This window comes from Filicampus tigris, chromosome 6 (assembly GCF_054856515.1).
Source record: "Filicampus tigris isolate MCC_2025a chromosome 6, RoL_Ftig_1.0, whole genome shotgun sequence".
In the NCBI taxonomy this organism is placed as follows: domain Eukaryota; kingdom Metazoa; phylum Chordata; class Actinopteri; order Syngnathiformes; family Syngnathidae; genus Filicampus; species Filicampus tigris.
In genome coordinates, this window is record NC_141222.1 from 23,087,737 (window position 1) to 23,103,404 (window position 15,668).

At 40.4% G+C, this 15,668-nt stretch overlaps 1 protein-coding gene across 8 annotated transcripts in view; it reads right to left on the reverse strand.

Moving 5' to 3' along the window:
* Positions 1-1,067: 1,067 nt before the first annotated feature.
* The window catches only part of fdx2 (ferredoxin 2), a 49,702-nt gene continuing 35,101 nt past the window's right edge, over positions 1,068-15,668 (reverse strand). For 4 of the 8 annotated variants that reach the window (XM_086034381.1, XM_086034382.1, XM_086034378.1 and 1 more), the window contains 9 exons: positions 14,997-15,181; positions 10,724-10,826; positions 8,001-8,343; positions 5,553-5,697; positions 5,015-5,454; positions 3,757-3,808; positions 3,048-3,154; positions 2,552-2,639; positions 1,068-2,453 (listed from right to left, as the gene is read on the reverse strand). In XM_086034381.1, the coding sequence (XP_085890507.1) occupies positions 2,297-2,453; positions 2,552-2,639; positions 3,048-3,154; positions 3,757-3,808; positions 5,015-5,216 (606 nt within the window). In that variant the 5' untranslated portion in view covers positions 5,217-5,454; positions 5,553-5,697; positions 8,001-8,343; positions 10,724-10,826; positions 14,997-15,181 and the 3' untranslated portion in view covers positions 1,068-2,296. Of the gene's footprint in view, positions 2,454-2,551; positions 2,640-3,047; positions 3,155-3,756; positions 3,809-4,113; positions 4,994-5,014; positions 5,455-5,552; positions 5,698-8,000; positions 8,344-9,179; positions 9,261-10,723; positions 10,827-14,996; positions 15,182-15,668 lie in introns of those variants that run through there. The other 4 variants (XM_086034387.1, XM_086034384.1, XM_086034380.1 and 1 more) reach the window with 4 other exon arrangements.

Consider the following 15,668-nt stretch of genomic DNA (forward strand, 5'->3'; position numbering starts at 1 on the left):
TTCCATGTGACAATAGAAGTGTTTACCTGCCTCTGAGCACGCAGTGGCACACTACAGAATGCTTTCGCCATTTCCGGGCCACTTTGAGGTCAAAACTGCTCGACAGTTTGTCAAGAAGCTCAAAAATAATTTGGGGGTGAATAAAATAATTGTTTTGACTTACCTTCCAGTTCGGATTGTGTACATGTGGCGAATTTGGGCTCTCATCAGATGGAGAAGTCTGACACAGCTGACGCTGCTTAGCGTGATTGCTTGCGTCTGTATTCTGGCGGCTAATTAGCGTCGATATCACACTAAATGACTCGACTCGAAACAATTAAAAAGTTATTTAAAAAGTACATTTTATACGCGAACGAATTAAAAAAAAAACCATTGCATTATTGGGGAACCTTAGCTATATAAAAAATAAACATCGCCACCATCATCAAGTCATATTTAGACACATTTTTGCCATCTTCTCAGAATTGGCCACCTCTGCTAAAATCGGCAACATCCTTAGATCATGCAACTCTATAACTGAATTATATATATATAAAATATAAATAAATATAATCAGAAGTTGGTTCATTTTTTATGTTTGTTGGGGGGGGGGTGACTTACTTTAGGAAGGTGCTGATATGCAAGATAGAAACAAATTGGAGTGTTTGTTTGTTTTTTTGTTTGTGTTTGTTTTGGGCATTACATGGCAAGATGGCTCTAACAGATGAAGGTAATAAATACCCTAACTACGGCAAGTGCCATAAAAATGTATTTACAAATATTGACAGGAAGAAATAAGATGTTTCCGCTGCCTTATAGTGGGCATGTGGTGTTCATTTTGACTTGAGTTCAAGTTACCAAATAGTGTTCCTTGACTTATGAAGACTCCGTTTAGGTTTGCCTATCTCTAGCAATTTGGTTCGACAGCAAAGGAATAACTGTTCATACAATATAATATGCAAGACTAATGTAACCATGCGTTCTTTGACTGTGGATATTACTGCAACTACCACTAATTTACTGTTGTTTGCAAATTCAGAGCAATTTAGCTTGCACCCTTGACTGGTAGGGAAAACGTTTAATCAATACAGCTTTAAAAGAGTACTTTATTGCACAATTTCAAATATGCCATATTTTAGTGAATTAAATGTGCGTAAATTGGACAAGTACAGTAGACTCGACAGGTAAACAGAGTTTAACCTGGACCTGGCAAGCTCCTTTTTTGGCAGCAAGTTGCAATTTCGTTTCAGAACACAGCTGCACCACATCAGTGTCAGCTGGTCCGAACACTTTCCTTCTAAAGCTATGCCCATTTTTTACAGCACATTAGAAATGTTTATCACGGGTTAATAGAAGGCCTTGCACTGAAGAGGGGTCATATTCTGCACAAATACGAAAGAAATGCATGATAGTGTATGAGTGAATATTCATAATAAAGATAGTCTAAGTGAAATGACAAGAGCATTTTACAGCGAGACTGTGCGTATATGAGCTGTAACATGGAATGTTCCATTCAACAGTGTACAGTTGCATGAAGGAGTATTAGCGGTACAATGGAGGAAAAAAAAAACCTATGACGAGAATGAATGAATAATTTCATAAATACAAAAAATCAGAATAGCATAGTAGTTGCAAATTTCCAAGAAAAAAATAATAATTTAAAATATCGTTTTACTATAACAAAGTCATCATGTATAGAGAAAACACAGCGTTAAGGTCCTACACTTTACGTATAAATTTGACAACCAGTGAATATATTTTGTCAGATTAACACCACCGTCACCATGATCACTCTAATGAAATTGTGGAAACTTCTGGTTGATTTAGATCAATTATCTATCTGTGATTTTGACCCATATTACCTGATTAATATGTGGCTACAACTTCATATAAAATGTGGTGTTATTAGAATTATATTATTACTTTTTTCTAACAGCTGTTCCCCCACATTTTTACTAATTTTCTTCCCAGTGTGGCCCTAATACTCCTTTGTAAGGGTGAACTTTGTTTAACGAAGGTCTCCAAACTTGAACAAACAAAAAACAACAACATGAAATTGTGCGCTGTCTCAATGTTGCCCTCAGGACATTCCACATAAATAAAAAGACATTTTGTGTTCCTTTTTTGAAGTAACCATTGAGTTCATTGAATTCTGCCAAAGTCTGCAGGCCCACCTCAGTAAAGTGTTATTTGTTCAGTCAAGATCTTCAGAGCGGTTGCTACGGACTTCCCAAGCCGTAGATTTCTTCAAAGGTAACCCGCTCGCTTGCTAGCATGGCTTCTCGTTCACTCCCATTCTCATCGTCAGTGTGCCTGCTCAATGAGGTTTGGGAACATGTCCGTCCACATAGAAGTTCCTCGTAACTTTGGGTAAAGTCACCTCCATGCCCTCTAACTCTGGGGTGAGAATGATCTGGCACCCTAGCCGGGAGTTCTCCTGGAGCATGGGCGCCATGTCCAACATGTCATCCTCCCTAAAAATGTGAGTGCATTACTGGATGTGCTTTTCACTCCATCTCAAACGTTTGGCACCATTGAATGCAATCTTACAAAAATTAAAAGGCACACCTACCTCTCAAGTGGTTCGGGCAGTTTGTCTAAATGGTCGCTGCTTACGTACACGTGACATGTTGAACAGGCCAATGATGCCTCACACGCCCCTGAGTGGGAAATATACACCGGCCACAGTATTAGGTACTCGTGCACAAATTTTGCCTTTACAAAGATAAGAACAGTCTTTTATGAGGTATTCATGTAACGGTTTGAGCAATATCAATATCATCTTTGTCAAGGCAAATTTTGATACAGATCTGGCATTGGTTTTCCCCAATGGTTTTCCTAAAGAGTCATGTTGTCCATAAAGTCTCATTACAAAAGCAAATGAATAGACATAGTTGTACAAATTATAATGAGGAATACTTTGAAGTGTTTTTGCCTCATTTAATACATCTCTATATGGACACCATTAGTTCCCAACCCAACCAAAGTGTTAAGTGGGGAGGAATTTGTGAAGGGAACTTTGTGGACACACTGTGATAGAAAGTCAATTTAAGAGTATGCACACCCACCTTCTAGTTCAATTCCATTCTTGTGAGCCAAGTACAAAATATTGTCTCCCACTTTGGCTCTAACTGGGATCCTCTGGCCCGACCGGTCCACATACACCACATTGACCCTGAAGGACAGTAAACACACCTCAAGGAAATCTGTAATTAAAAGGGCTCCTTGGTTCAGAGGTTCTGTTTGTATGTCGACGACATAACTGGATTTGAACACAAGTCAGAATGTCCCGTTAACCGAATACTAAGACGTGAATGTTTCAAACTGCTGTGTGTGTGTATATTTGAAACTGCGTGATGTTTGTCTAAAAAATAAATGCGTGTACCCGCTGATCCACAAACTTACATTTAGTAGTTCACAAGCAGGATTGAATATTTACAAATGTTAAGTCATGATAAATGCGCCCACCATTTAACCTGCTAATCTAAAAACAGATATACATAGTTGTTGAAGCAGTTTTATTATATATTTTTTTTGTACCTGTCACTATGACTCAGCAGGGCGAAAGGGTGGTGCCCTAGCGCCCTCTATTGAAGACCCGCCACTGAGTTTAAGTTATCGTTAAAAAAAACCAACAAAAAACATTAGTCAAACAACAATTCTCGTTATTATTTCATTTCGTTAACAAAATGTTTTTTGAATTAAGTTAAGAAGTTATTCCGTTAGTTTTCGTTAACTACAATAAACTTGGTCTACATACATATTTTTCAGACTTACACATTGTCCTGGTTCTCTTCATCGGTGCTGCCTTCCTCACTGTGGTACGAACCTTAACACAAGGATACAAGGCCAGTAAGTACTTCTGCTCTCAGCGTTAAACACAGGTAGAAAAAAACGTCTTGAGAAGAGTTTACTTGTTGCACAATTTCACAACGCCCTGCGAGTGAGGTTACACAAGAATTATTCAGGATAAGGATCAGGATTCTTGACTAAGTGCTTATATGCACAATGCAGGAGCATTCGCCTCTGTGCATCTGTTAAACAGACGTTAAATTATCATCATACTTTCGTCGCCATGAAGTCAGAGACGTTAAAATTACAAACCAGCAGGAACTAGCAAGGTGGAGCACTCACCTACACTCGTTTGCACGTATCGATTGATGGTACGAAATGTGCTCACGGAGTCTTTCTTTTGAAAATGAGCCATGCACATCTTTAACCTAGACAAAGGACAAGTGCTACAGTCCGGTAAAACTCGCGAAAGTCTGAAAGTCAGCCCCATGCTCGAGCGAACTGCAGCGGAGGTAGCCATGATTGTGTTTTGATCACGTGCGCAACGTCGTCCAATAGGAAAAGAGCCCTGTCAGCATATTATTTCGACGACAGAGGGCGCTTCGACTTCACGCTGGAGTTTCACACATCCGGGGATCTCAAAGGCCAAAGCTCGAAACCATCTACCTTAAAAAAATAAAATGCTATTTTTGGAGAAAATTGTTTTACTGTAAACTAAAGCAACAATGATTTAGCATTTGATTTACTTTTATTGTAGAATTTGGTTTGTCAATCCTCCCACATTTCTCAACAGATTCAAACCAAAATTGTCCAGCTTATTCAGGACATTTTTGGGAAAGTCTGTGACTAAACCATCAAATATGGCAAAGTTTATTTAAAGTTGAGTTGAGTTGAGCCACGGCAAGAGGAATGTATTGGATAAATCAGACATTGGTTTGCATCAGCAGTCATACTTTAGTTGCATTATGTTATTAGTAAATTATTATTAGATTATAGTTCAATAATATGGCTCCATGCGTCCATTAATCTTCACACTGGCTTGATTTTGACACTTGTGTATTGCTGTTGCTACTGCTAATCGTCAAGCTGCTGTTGTCAGCTTTGTAAAACTGACGTCTTTGTTTAAAAAGAAGAAACTGTGTGTGTCCACATGGTCCGAAATAATGAAAATAAATACTGTATTCCCATTCAACAGAAGTCAAGACGTACTTTGCTTTATCACCTGCTCCAGAGGGAGACAAACCTGAACAAGGCATCTGTTGTGGACAGGCTGGAGAGCATATCATGTTATATGAAGGTGGACAAGAGATATTCCAAGATCTCTTGTTTCGCTTGGTTGACATCCACTTGAAATAAAGCAAGAAAGTTATCCTCCATATTGAAAGTGAGACGCCATTAGTTGCCTTGTGAGAGCAGTAAAACTCAGAGGTGCATGATGTTGACATTTCCACATGTGATTTATAGCCTTGCGCGACTATAATGACCGATGAGCCGTCCTGCTGGGATCACGCTATAATTTTTCTTTCTTTATTGTTCTTTTTTAAACATATATAAAGACTTGCCCAGTGTGAGAAGGGCCTGTCCGAAAGTTGCTTTCGAGACGTATACTTACCTGCTGTCAGGGTGTAGAGCTTCCTCCCTTATGGAGGGCTGGAAGATGTTAATTGGGCTCCAGCGTGTTGACTTTTAGATTTAATAGCAAGCAGAAAACACAGGAATATAAATCGCAACATGCACTTTATGTGCACCGGCACAATGATGAGTGTCCTGGGACAGTTTACCTTTCTGTGAATGGAAAGCACCTGTGTCTCACGGGACGTCCTGTCCTGCAGGTGCATGCACGTGTCTGTGTTTCGGGGTGTGGTGGGTGGAGGTCAAACACACTGAAGTGGCTCCTGGCTGTTCTTTGGACATTTATAGTGGAGCCTCCAAAGTCAAACACAGTTAACTTCAAAACACATTTGTAACATGAATGATTTTGTTCCAGGCTCTGACGGTCGCCGTCACAAATACTTTAATAAAATGTATGGTTAATCTTTAAGATTGCCATACAAGCATTATGAGATGTTAACGACTGTTTTTAAAAAATGTGAGTGGGATTAATACAAAGTAAAAACGACCCTTTGGGGTATGGAAAGGGAGCAAGGATGGTTACAGTCACTTAGCGCTGTTTGGAATTGGACTGAAAAACTGGAAAATAAGTATTGAGTACTTGCTACTCAATGTAGCGTATAATACAATACCTCTATTTAAAGATGAAGTCAACCCAAACATATTTTTTCAAGAATATGTTTATTGCAAGCCCACTAGCTGAAACAAGGCATTCTGATCAATATTGCGTTTGTGGAATAAGAGTTGATCCACCCGTTTTTTAGCCATCTCAGGGGGCGGCCATTTTGTCACTTCTGTCGACTGAAAATGACATCGAAGTTGCTCAGGGCTCAGGTAACGACCAATCACAGCGCACATGTTTTCTGAAGCTGAGCCATGATTGGTCGTGACCTGAGCCCTGAGCAGTTGTGAGGTCATTTTCAGTCGACAGAAATGACAAAATGGCCGCCCCCTGAAATGGCTAAAAAATGTGGATTTTGCTGCTTAACTCATATTCCACAAACACAATATTAATCAGAATGCCATGTTTCAACTTGAGGGCCTTCTGGGAACATATTCTTGCAAAAAATATGTTTGGGTTGATTTTTTACTTTAAAGACTTCAGAGGTCCTTAACAGTACATAAATCTCCAAAAAGGTCCTGGAAGGTTCTTAAAGTAGATGCATTTAGTCCGGTCGCAGTGAGGCTTCCATGCTGCGGCGAGTATTTGGTTTTAAATATCGCCCAGCGGGGGATGCTAGTGGTAGTTTAAAATGATAGTCGGACCGGCCTATAGGCGATTACTATTTGGTCGGGCCGGACAAAATGGCGGATAAACGGACTGCGGAAGGGTACTCCGGCTGTAGGCGGAAACGCGATAAACGGACCTCGAATTTTTATTAAAATACCCAGCTCCGTTTTTGGGGAGTGTTCCACTGTACTCCCCTCACATCTTGCTGGTTATGCAGGAGACTGTAACTCACAGATGGCCACATTCATTAGACTCCTGTGGTCCCGTGTCTCCTTCAGCATGAAAGACATGCAGCTTGAAGAAAGATGTGAGGATGGACAAGACGTGATAAAGCGATCTGCTAAACGTCCCCTCGAGAACACAATGTGTGTATATCAGTTTGTGTTTCCAGTGACGGATGGAGTCGAAGATTTTCCAGTCGTCCTTTCAGTTCCATCGATCAAACCCATCAGAGCTGTCGTTATTGGGCCTCATTCACTGAGAAATGCATTGAAAAGTTGGAAGGTGCATGTCGCCATGCTCTGCCATTTCAAAAGGCAACATATTCGTATATTAGAGGATCGTGATTTTGGTTTCACTAGATTATCATTCCGGGTTTACTATTTATAGCCAAACACAAAATTTCTGTAGCTAGTTATGGTAAAATATACACTATTCCCTGCAGTATCTCTACAGTATTTATGTTTTACGTTGAGATTCCACAGTTGTGATGATGCTAGTATTGCTCCAAAAAAGTCTGTTCCAAATGTAATATAGTGCTTCACTTTTTGCATGAATTCCTACAAGTTGCATTAGGATCATGGTGCTAAAACCATCTTGAACTTATGAATTTATAGTCCTGCAATAAATTCACAATGGTGTCGGATGAGACGGACACTAAAACTTTCTAAAAGTCTAAAATGCAAGCTCAAATGGTGTGCGTGTGTTTCCCCTGAAGAGCCATTGCAAGCATCTTGCATGCATACCATGCAGTAATCATTTATGGTATGTTTTATTTACCCGAGTTAATGCTGCGTCCGCCGTACTCTAAGTACATTATCAGGTGTGATAATCTATCACTGCGGATTGCTTGAATGACAGCGGCCATTAAATCCGTCTCGTTCATTTTTTAACAGCTCTCCTTTGGGCCCAATCTGCCCAGAGCTCGATGGAATTCAGATGGAAAGTTTTAGAGCGAAGCAGCCCAGGAGCAGGAAGGACACGGCCAAGGGCATTTGTAAAGACTTAGACCCTCGGCGTATGCTTAGACTCCCCTTTTGCCTTTGTGCCTAAGCTTTTAAAAGTTAAAGCAATATTTAACCAAGTTGAGTATTTCCCCCTCAGATGACTCACAACACATCTCTAATCGGAAGCGCATCCAATAAAAGCAGACAAAAGAGAAACTTACCGTCAGCGTGACTAAGCAAAGCATCATGGGAGCAGGCCGCATCAACAAAACAACGCGTGAGTCGAACCGCTGTGACGTTGATGTGGAAGCTGTGGGACACTTTCGCTCTCGTGTGTCACGTATTGAAGCGCCCCGCCGCTTCCCAGGGTTGTTTTCCAATTAACGACCTTTTCCTCTCCACGCACAACCAAACAGGCGGCACAGCGGACGGCGGCGAGGGACTTCTTTACCTCGAAGGTTGACTGTGGTTTAGTGGTGTCGGTCTGAGGCCGGAGTTTCTATCGTCTTGCCTTTGACAGACGGCGCTGGCCACTCACTGTTGACTTTTTTACTGAAGGAAAAGCTGCAAAAAGGTTAAAGCCAGCAGGTCACAGGGGTTGACACACACAGGAAGTCATACATTTTCTAGTGTAGGATTGTTGTGTGTGTGTTTTTTTTTTTCTTACCTCCATCAATTAGGTTATATTTTCATTTGTTCAGTAGTTGGCAATATTACACAAATAATGGAGGTTGGGCATGGCCCATGGACTCACATAATTTGACTGTGGCTCCACATAAAGGTGCTTGGGAATATTTGTCCGCTTTTGAATGAAAATAAACATTTTGAACATTGATATATTGACGAGATTCCGGAGTGGGCAGTAGATTGTCGATATTGTTTGGTATTGTCAGCAATGGCTAGAATACCAGTATAGTAAGCAGATGCTGGATGTAACACAATCTGAGACACTAGTGACTTATGTTTTTGGGGGATTTTGAAAAAAAAAATGTCACTGGCGAACTTTGCTCGTGAAGGTCGGCCGAAGTTTGCAGTCGGAATCGCTCCGGATTAGAGCCGAAATAGGCAAGACGAGATCGGTCTAACAAAAAACAAGTTTTTAATACATTTTTTTTCCCCGTACAAAAATTGTTATACGGCGTACACAATTTGAAATGATCAAAAAACGTATAAAATACGGGGAAAAAGTATAAGTTGACAGGTATGAAAAAGTGAAAAGTTGCAACAAATTTAAAAAGTGAAAAAAAACAAAAAAACAAGAACACTTTTAATGACAAAGACGCACTGTTTAGGTAAATCAAGCCACAGTTATGCGTCTCACAATTTAATCAATTTCTTCGTTGTCACTGCAAAAAGTAACAAACAAAAAAAAAAAACGAGAAAATGAAAATGATGCTTACCTAATTGATTTCTGCCTGTGTGACTTAAAAGACCCTGTAAAGTGAGGTATCCTTCTGCCGCCGGTCTATCCGCCTTTTTGTCTGGCCGGAACAAATAGTAATCACCTAGAGCCCGGTCCGCCTATCATTCCAAACAGGCTTCCATTAGAGTTTCCATTTAACTTCACATCGACTTTAAGAGACATTTAGTGTGGGAATATTCTTTATTTGGAGGAAGCTATTGAGAGTAGAATTTGTGGCTAGCGGCGTCTTTCTAAAGTTTTTTGGACAACTATGGAGGTCCCTAAATATTACAGCTGGTTTTAATAATTGTATTTGTTTTGTCAGGAATATTTAAATATTGGATTTGCTACAATGTATGACTGATGCGTTGCCATGTTCACCACCTGGTGAGGTTTTCGAATTGTCCATAGACAACAAACTTCTTGGCAGGTCTTTCCACTCTGCAGCTATCTTGGCAACACATCTGGGCAGGTCTTAACAAAACAAAACCCGGCTTCTTTCTAAATGAACTGGGAGGGGAGTGTGACTGCATTTTTAAAGCTCACAGGACATTAAAAAAATACGACTCTATGGAGTCGAATCTATTTCCAGTTCAGTAACTTTATCGCAACGTGAGGCATGAAATGTTTTTTCCCCCACCAGCACGTGTGCAAGCATTCATCTCACTTAAATCCAAACACATTTTTTTTAAAGAGTATGTTCTATGTAGTCCCACTTGTTGAAACACAGCATTCTGATTAATATTGTGTTTGTGGAATAAGTGTTAATCCAATCCAATTTTTTGCCATCTCCGGGGGCGGCCATTTTGTCACTTCTGTCGACTGAAAATGACATCACACACCCTCAGGGTTCCGATAACGACCAACCATAGCTCAGCATCAGAAAACAGGTGAGCCGTGATCGGTCGTTATCTGAGCCCTGAGAGTGTGCGATGTCATTTTACGTCGACAGAAGTGACAAAATGGCCGCCCCCCGAGATGGCTCAAAACAAGTGGATTTTGCTGCTTTGCTTCATATTAATCTTTTTGCCTTGTTTCAACTAGTGGGCTTTGCATAGAACATATTCTTGAAAAAAAAAATGTTTGGGTTGACTTCCACTTAAAATAGTTGTCCTGCATTTGCTTACATAATACATTTACATGAAAGTGTGAGCGGGATTCAATCACATGCTATGGACTTTTTTTTCTGGTTTGACTTCAAGTAATGTGTTTATTTGGTTCAGTCAGCACCTTACAGAAGAGTTTCTTTCCCAAATCCATCTGGGAAAGAGAGTTGCTATAACTCTATAGAAAAGGTCGCACACTTGGCCACATCCAATTCGTACCAATCGAACCAATGTTGAAAAACTGCCTGATCAGTAAACTACAAAGCCCAATAACGCTGCCCCACCTGCCCCTAACGCAGATATTCTCCTGCTTATGTTTCCATTCAGGGTTTCATATGAGCACTTTATCCTTTTTTTTTTTTTTTTTTTTTTTTTTAAATGCGGGCTGGCACCGTCTGTCAGTCACTTGTGGTTATTGGGGGGAACACCGACCTACTTGGAACATGAAGCCGCGAGACAGTCCACCGCAGGCCTTCTTGAGGTGTCACAGCAGAATGATTGATGGGTCTTCTAGTGCGGGGGTAGCACTCTTAAGAGCTCTGTGGAAGCAGGTTAACGCGCGTGAGTCGGGGAAGGGATTACATAATGACCACCAACCCACAATTGAGCATGCGTGCCTGTGGAAATTGGTTTAATTCATTTAGAATGAGTGATTAATTGTGCTTGTGTGTTGCAATGAATAACGGCTATGGTTTGTAATCGACCCCTCTTGGTCAAGACGTTGCCTCTCGGGGGAATTTAAGGCGTTAACCCTATGATGGACCGCGCTTCATTTCACACCACATGAACCAAGATGTTGAAGTTGTAACAATTTTTAATATTTCATTTGCATAGATAGCCTACTCGGATTTATCGTGGAAAAAAATCTGAATTGACGAATGGAGAGAGGAAAAAGGAGTCATAAGTTGAAAACCGTGAACACATTCCAACATATTTCTAGGTGGGATCGTTTCATTTTTGGGCTGTATCCGTCTCATGCAATGTTCCATTTCGTCATGCGTATCGGGCCCGTGCACCGCGTCATCACGACTTCGTCCACCATGTTGGAAGCTACAGTGAATGAGCGTACGGTTAACGCTGTGTATTTGTCGAGTCAAAAACATGTTCAAATGCAAGAAATTGGCGGGGCTTTACAAGGATAAATTAGACCGTGAAGCTAGAGACCGATATCTTGTAAAAACAGACATTATAAATGGTTTGATCCCTACATAATTTCCAATACCAGCTACAACCTGGACCTACTGCCTCCAATGTGTGCGCCGGATATTTGCGCGTACCTTGTGTGTGTGTGTGGTGTGAGCCCCTACACTCGTTCCCTTTAAATTCAGCGCAGGTGAGGCTTAGACTTCACTTTATTGATCCCTTAGGATGATTCCCTGAGGGAAATTAAAATTTCAGTAGCACATGATAAGAGCACATGAAGTCTACTCTACTTTCTGTCACCAAAATGTATACCTGTCACCTTGTACGTTTTCCCCGTATTTTATACGTTTTTTGATATTTTCAAATTGTGTACGCCGTATAACAATTTTAGTAAGGGGAAAAAAAAAAAACATTCGTTTTTTGTTGGACCGATCTCGTCTTGCCCATTTCGGCTCTAATCCAGAGTGTCCGTTAGCGATTCCGACTGCAACCTTGTGTCGACTTTCACGAGCATAGCGTCCCCCACACTTTGAGTGATAAACACTGTGTAAGATTCTATATAGAAATGTCCGTTCCGTTTCCCCCACCCCTCTCGCGGAGCGATAAATACTGTGTACGATTATATACAGAAATGTACGGGCAAATTACAACTTTTGTAAGATTCAGCACAGCCCGGGGTTGACAGGTATGAAGATGCGTCGGGGCGTGTAATAGAAAAACCCGTGTCCGTCGGAACGCCTAGCTAGGCGCAGCGCGGTCTGCCAAATTTCCCCAAAAAAGAACTGGAGTTGTGCCAGTTTTCCAAAAAAATGAGCACCAAGCGATAACCTCTGCTGCTCCTTTGAAAACCAGACGAAAAATTGTTATGTGCACCCCTGTTTATAGTTATCCCTTCTTCCCCTCCACCACACTACTAACCACAAAAGTGAAAAACGACTCACTCACGGACATATTTTCACAATTACGCAGAAAACAAACGACTTACAGTACTTTTAAATGTTATTTTAAATGGTACTCCAGGTACTCCAAACATTCAAATATGTGTATAGGAACATTAACATTTTTCCATGATAATGCCCCCTTTAACAGGCAGTGCATTTTGTTGTCCTTCACATGACATTAATTCCATGTATGGTTGTATCTCCGCCATGACTGATTTTCAGCACGTCTTATCTTTTTGTTGTCGCTACGACAATGACGTGTGGCTCGTTTCTACGTGCCCCGGCACACTCCATCCTCGTCTTTCAAATGGACCGACCCCCCCTTTCTCCGCTTTGTGAACAAAACACAACACAGGCTTTCTTTTTTCGTCCCCCCCCGAGCAGCACATCAACAGATTAGGCAGTCTAAACAGTTTCGTCAGTGCTGCTGGGAGACTGGAACAGTCAAAACAGACATGAGACTCTACATTGAGTATGTCTAGTTTACAGCTGCATAAAATGATGCAAAAGCATTGCATAGTTGTGGTCTTTTTAGACGTGTGCATAATCATGTGCTCCAAGAGGATTTAGCCACAGAGGGTTCGTGATATGTTTAGCTGCAGTGTCCTTTTACTGTATTCCGTAAATTCCACATGCAAGTATAAACTGGGGATGGCGCTTGGGAGAGCGCAGAGCACACCACAAGCATCAAGTTTGGATTTATCTGTTGATGTCTGCAGTGACTTGACAAGTCTTGATCAAAAGTTATGCAATCTGTCCTTGGATCCTACCCAAGCCACATGCCCACATTTGAGTTGGGATCCATTCACAAGGGTTTGAGTTTCCATCCACCCATCTTCTGTGTTACAAAAATGACCCCGACCCGGGTTTTTGACCCAGATTATGATACACAAGATGTAATTGGAATCTGTTTGGAGTTACATCCGTGCATATTTGCATAAAAAAAAAGGCAGATCATGATAAGTAAATTTGTTGTTTTGAGTCATATGTTCAGTCTTGAAAAAAAAAAACACATCTGATCCCAGTTCCAGATCCACAAGCTATTAAATTAGACTTACGCTTGTACACAAGCTATACTCATTTCATGTTTAAATGATGTATGTTAGGAAAAAAAGATCAAGATGACCAAAATGTCATCATTTCATTTGGTTCCACCAAAGCTGCATACAAATTTCAGTAGGAATCTGTTTGCAGCTTTTACAATCAAATTGATCACAAACAGAACATCTTGTCATTGACCATATTAACTCTTAAACAATACGCATGATTTTCCAGGTGTTTGGTCGTTATGTTTTAAGTCATAATAAAGCCACATTTGTGTGAACTGTAGGTATGGCAAAGATGCATGTTTTTTTTTTTCTTTTTTTTTAATTTCCATGTTGGCGATTTTGTCTCCTGTCTGGGCAGTGTTGTTGTTAGCATTGCAGCTCAGGGTTTTATCTTGCTCCAGCCGTGTTGATAAGACAAAGAAGATATGAAATGTTTTTGCCTTTTCTGGGATGTGTTTCTGACCGTAATGCACACACCTTTTGTGCAGTGGTATGTAATGGCTTAAAAGAGTGAAATGAAAAAAAGTCTCTCAAACACTTCATTTGAAGCATTTGTTTACACAATAATTCCCTGGTTTTAGTTTTCTTTGTGTTTTTACTAGGTTTCACATATAAAAGACAACAATGACAAAACAGGCAAACTTGAAAGCTTGTTCTCCCTGATCGTGTCCAAAAGCTTCTTTTCAGTAACCTTCACAGAATTGAAGTACATTTAAAATTTGACGTATCAAGCCCCCTCTCTGTCCATTTTTAAAACCCGTTTGAAGACACATTTCTATTCGTTGGCTTTTGATCTGACCTGAGACTGACAAAATTTCGTCTGTTTTTCCGGTGTCTATTGTATATAGTTATTGATTTCACTTGTTGCATTATGGCTATTTTGTTGTTGTATGTAAAGTGCAGCTGTAGCTGTTGTGAAATGCGCTATATAAATAAAATTGTATTGTATTGTATTCTGTATTTTTAACGTCTTATCATTTGCAGAGGTTGAAAGAGGTAAAGTGCCTATTTTGACAAAGTTGGAAGTTAAAAGTACAGATACCCGTTTTCAAATTCAGGGAGCAAAAGGAAAATGTGCCAGAAAAATTAATATTCAAGTAACGTACAGATACCTGAAAAATCTAGTAGAGTAACAAAAATATATTTTCATGCCACCGATGCTTCCCCCACATTTAGTAAACAACAGACCCTCACATGAACAAGCACAAGGTGAAGGTGGAAGCGGCAAAGAAAAAAATCCTATTAAGGAAGAGACTTCAAATCGATAAGAGAATCGGTATCCCTGCTGTAAATGTGTTAACTGTAAGCACAAAAAAAAAAGCACTGACATCCTTGACAACATGCTGCGATGCATGCCTACTCTGGACGCTTAACACACGTGTGCATCCCCATTTTCACAGGAAGCCTTTTTGGCTTTGACAATAACCGTGTTGATTAAAAAAAAAAAAAAAAATCACTTCAAACCAAAAGGACACAATTTTCTCTCTGTTTTCAGTTGAAAACTGTGTCCTGTATCTAACATGCCAACATTTTTTCAACACAACCTCAGAAATGCGTCCTTGACGTTATCTCTTACCACTGGCTACATGGTCCTTATGTGACCACATAGACACGCATGTACGAGACCAGCCGGATGGAGATAAAGGCTTGGCAGGTGGCAGTTGAACGGCCTTCTGTAGCTGTGAGCAGCACCACTTGCTCCAGGATGGCGCCTCATGCCCTTGCCATCACTGGAGCTGTAAATTATTACTTTGGGGTTTCCTGTCGGGTACGGACACACATGCACACACACATACGTGCTTGTAAGTACGGTACATGATACATACAGTACATACAGTGGATATAAAAAGTCATATAAAAATATGAGACCTAGATAAATCGTGTCAAAGCTTTTTTCCACCATATGAAGTGCTTCTGGTTAACCCCAAATAAAGTTCAGATGTTCTAGTAGGCTTTCCCTGCCTTTTTTTTTTTTTTTTTTTGCTCTCTATCAGATGTCTGAGTTTGGGCTGACACTGACAGGTATTTCAAATTGTTGATCATTTCCTTCACCTTGACAAAAGGCCCAGTTCTAGCTAAAGAAAAAACCCAAATTATGATGATGCCAATTCCATGCTTCACTGTGGGAAAGGTGTTCTCTTGGTGACTAGAATTGTTGTATTTGCATCAGACGTACCTTTTGGAATGATAGCCAAAAAGTTCAACCGTTGTTTCATTGGACCACAACACATTTCTTCCACAAGTATGG